Genomic DNA, 3,617 nt, shown 5'->3' with positions numbered 1-3,617 from the left:
TTTTGAATGTGAGTCAACAAACCAGATGACATGGCCTTTCACCTGTGACCCCTATAGAAAGAGTTAATGAAGGTCTCCTAGCTCATAGACATATTTTTAAACAGACATCATATTTTACATCCCTCCACTGATAAATTTATTCTTAACAGTTTTCCACTTAATACCAAATAGTATGAGCAACCTTGTAGCATTGCAATGGGAAATAGATTTAAAAAAAGGTTAGTGGTTCTAGTTGTTACTGTTTTCAATTATTCCAGGTAATTAGTAATCCAAATATTGTTATGTTCTGTTTTATTTTCAATTAATTCAAGTTTATACTGAGGTAGCAATGTCTTCTTCAGGAGAGCATGACATTTTAGTGCCTTAAAAGGGTATATATACAAATTTTCTCGGATTAGGTTCCTGGTTGCTGTGCCATGCTTCTCCCTTATTGGTTCATCATCATCAACTGTTGACCACCATCCTGTTCTCATCTTACTAGGCTCACTGCTGTTTCTGCCCACTTGTTTCTTCCACTGTGGTGTTTGTGTTCTTTACTAATAGGATGTGAGCAGCTTCCATAGCTTTTCTTTGTTGCTCTTCCATACCTTTGCTGACAATTTTAGTTTCCTTCTGTGTAGGCAGATTTCCTGCTTCCTCTGCATGTGCTACTATTGTGTTGGTTGTATTATCTTTTGACATCTGCTTTATGCTCATTTAGACTGGTTGTGAGGCATCTGCCAGTTTTACCTATGTGAACTTTATTGCATTCACCACATGGAATGCAGAATACTACGCTGGTGTCTGTTGTGTGTTTCTGTCTCCTGTCCTTTACCATCTCTATTATTTTTATTTCTGTTTTCATTACTACCTCTGTGGTTGCGTGTTCTGCATTACATGGGTTGTTCAGAAGCAGTTCTCCAGTGTTACATGATTTTCTACAGGATGTGCTGTCATTCTCAATGACTGTTTGAATTACTTTGTTCTGTGCCTGAGAAGTAATCAAATAAAGAAGAAAAATATGGTGAAAGGATAATAAAGACTCGCTGTATACACATGCATCTGTTTAATAAAAATTTTTTTAGTTTTTGTAGATGTACGAGTCCAATAGATTTCTTAAGGAACCATTATATAACTTTTCATATCTGCACCCCAGCTGGGCTGTTGCCTAGCATTGTATGACCACAGGCTTGCATGGGTACTAACTGGCCTTTGTATGAGACTTTCTGCCATTATCTGGCTACTATAGCAGAGCACTGTGTCCAATGAGTGTGTAAAGCTAAAGCTAAAGTACAATGCCTACTTGTATAATGAAATCTGATAAGAAGGTTTATAGGCACTGACTGGTTTTTGTAATTGCAGGAGGTGAAAAACTACCTTCTAATTGTAACTTACTGCCATTAAAAATGTATATAAAACAAAGTGCTCCTTCTGACTCACTCTTAAATTCAAAGTTTATTCTTGTAGCTCCCAGGAAATATATTCAGTTAGATTACACTGCCCAGAGTAAATATCAAGAAAATACTCAGTAACATTCACTAATCTGGAAATAGTTCAGTTCTATGATGTAAACCTATTCCAAATGAAGAGTACTGAAAAGAACTAAAGTATAATGTTATTTTTAATAACATGTTATTTTCTATTATCCCTCATCACAACATATATGTATATGTGTGAGTGTCTTCCACTGCCAATAGTGAAATGGCATTAGAAGTATTTCAGTTTAAAAATAAACCAAACATATGTGTTAAGAAGGTTGACAAGATATTATTCAGCAATTGATGCACACTTGAGAATTTGATCTAGAATTATGTAATACATCTAGGCAAAGATTTTCAAAATTTAGATCTTATTTGAAGTCAAGTTTCTCAGCTCAAGTATGTAAGAAACAGCTTCTTATCCACTGGCATCATGTAAATAGTACTTGTATATCTCGACAGTGAATCAAAACTTATAAAGAACATTTGTACATAACTTCAGAAATTTCCACTTAATTGTTATTATGTCACTTTCGCATTTGCCAAAATTAAAGAAAAATGTAATGATGACACTTGTGTATATGTTGATTATCAATGGAAAAAAACACCTAAGCCTGCATGTTTCCCAAGTGATGGTCATGTGGCAATCTTGTCATTTAGGTTGATTGTAGGACCTTTTTTCTAGAGGGAACACTGCACTGTCTATGAAGTGCAACAATAAGGACTACAAAGCATAAACACTTTCTTTCAAAGCCAGTCACCTGTCTGGCTTTTGCACTTTCTACAGCAGTACTGTCATCTAAGAGTTGAGAAACTCGTTAAGTCAAATTTACTTAACCCTTTGTTCATGGGCTCATTCAAATTGACTGACCTCATACCTGTAAAGGTATACATAATAATGTTTACTATAATTCTGAATTTACTAAATGTATCTTCACTAAACTAGGCACATGTTTAGTAAAGATTATAAATCTGTTGTACACAAAAAATTTATTTTTTATTAAAGTATTTTTACAAACAGTTTGTCAGTCTGAATGAAAAGTAATTTTCATGCTGAAAGTAAAAATACTTCTTTTCATCTTACAATTTTCTTATTTAATTTATGTAACTTTTAGAACTTCTTATGCAAATATTAAAAGTTTTGTAGGTAAAAAAAATATCTTAGCTCTTAGTTTCTCTACCCTGACACTAACTGTAATAAATCATTAAAGAATAGTAAAGATTAAGATCACAGATGTAAATGAAAAGCCACTGGAACAGGCAGAAGACTAAGTACTTGGGAAGTACAATCTAAAGTGAAGGAGGAAGTGAGAAAGCTGTGAGAGATAGAATCCAGTCATGTTGGAGGAAATGGAAGGAAGTAACCATGGTTATCTGTGACAAAATGTTACAAAGGACATTGAAAGCCAGTGTGAATAAAACCACGACTAGACCAGTGCTCCTCTATGGAGCCAAGACTTGGACCCTGAAGAAAAAAGAAAAAGGCTTGTACATAAGAACAGAAATGGTAATGCTGAGATGCTGTTAGGAGTGTTTCTGAAAGAGAAGAGAATTAATAAGGAAATGGCTGGAGTCTGTGGAATAGAGGAAAGGGAAATAGAAGTGAGACTGAGGTGGTATGGTCACATGAAGAGAAGAGGAGGACAACAAGCAATAAGGAGAGGGTTAGAGCTACCAGTAGACAGCAGAAGAAGACAGGGAAGGACAGTAAAGGATTGGAAAGATGGGATTAAAGAATATATGAATGAGAAAGGAATTGCAGAACACCTGGCAATGAATAAAGATGATTGGAAGAGGTCAAGACATGAAGGATAGCAACCTTGCTAAAGGGAAAAGCTAAAGATGAATAAGTGAAATGAAAAGTTCAGAAATGTGAAATATAATGAATAATATAATTTTGTTCTCTGCACTGACTCCAGTATTGACTAGAAAGATCCAAGTTAAATAATTGTCTTAACAGATTCAAACTCTAACCTTTTACTTTTATGGTTTTACTGCTTTACTTTGGATCCATTACTGCACACAAGAAGCAGTAAGGGGGTGGCATAATAGAGCTAATGTAAATACCACGTGATTATGAAGAAGTGTTCCGTTACGTATGCTTGAACTAGTATAATTATATGTACAGTATACCCTCACCTGTTCGCGGTTCTCCATTCG

General features: G+C 34.9%; 1 protein-coding gene across 3 annotated transcripts in view; it reads left to right on the top strand.

Annotated features, from left to right (window-relative positions):
• LOC106465544 (NADH dehydrogenase [ubiquinone] iron-sulfur protein 6, mitochondrial-like) overlaps positions 1–3,617 on the top strand; it is a 37,644-nt gene that overhangs the window by 20,592 nt on the left and 13,435 nt on the right. The window contains exon 4 of one of the 3 annotated variants that reach the window (XM_022393466.1): positions 399–1,068. The exons of the other annotated variants lie outside the window; for them this stretch is intronic. Coding sequence (XP_022249174.1) covers positions 399–455 — 57 coding nt within the window. The 3' untranslated portion in view covers positions 456–1,068. Of the gene's footprint in view, positions 1–398; positions 1,069–3,617 lie in introns of those variants that run through there. 3 annotated transcript variants of the gene reach the window in all.

The sequence above is a fragment of the Limulus polyphemus genome, unplaced genomic scaffold (assembly GCF_000517525.1).
Source record: "Limulus polyphemus unplaced genomic scaffold, Limulus_polyphemus-2.1.2 Scaffold1978, whole genome shotgun sequence".
Lineage (NCBI taxonomy): Eukaryota > Metazoa > Arthropoda > Merostomata > Xiphosura > Limulidae > Limulus > Limulus polyphemus.
Note: the sequence above shows the minus strand (reverse complement) of the source record. Positions and strands in the feature narration are given on the sequence as shown.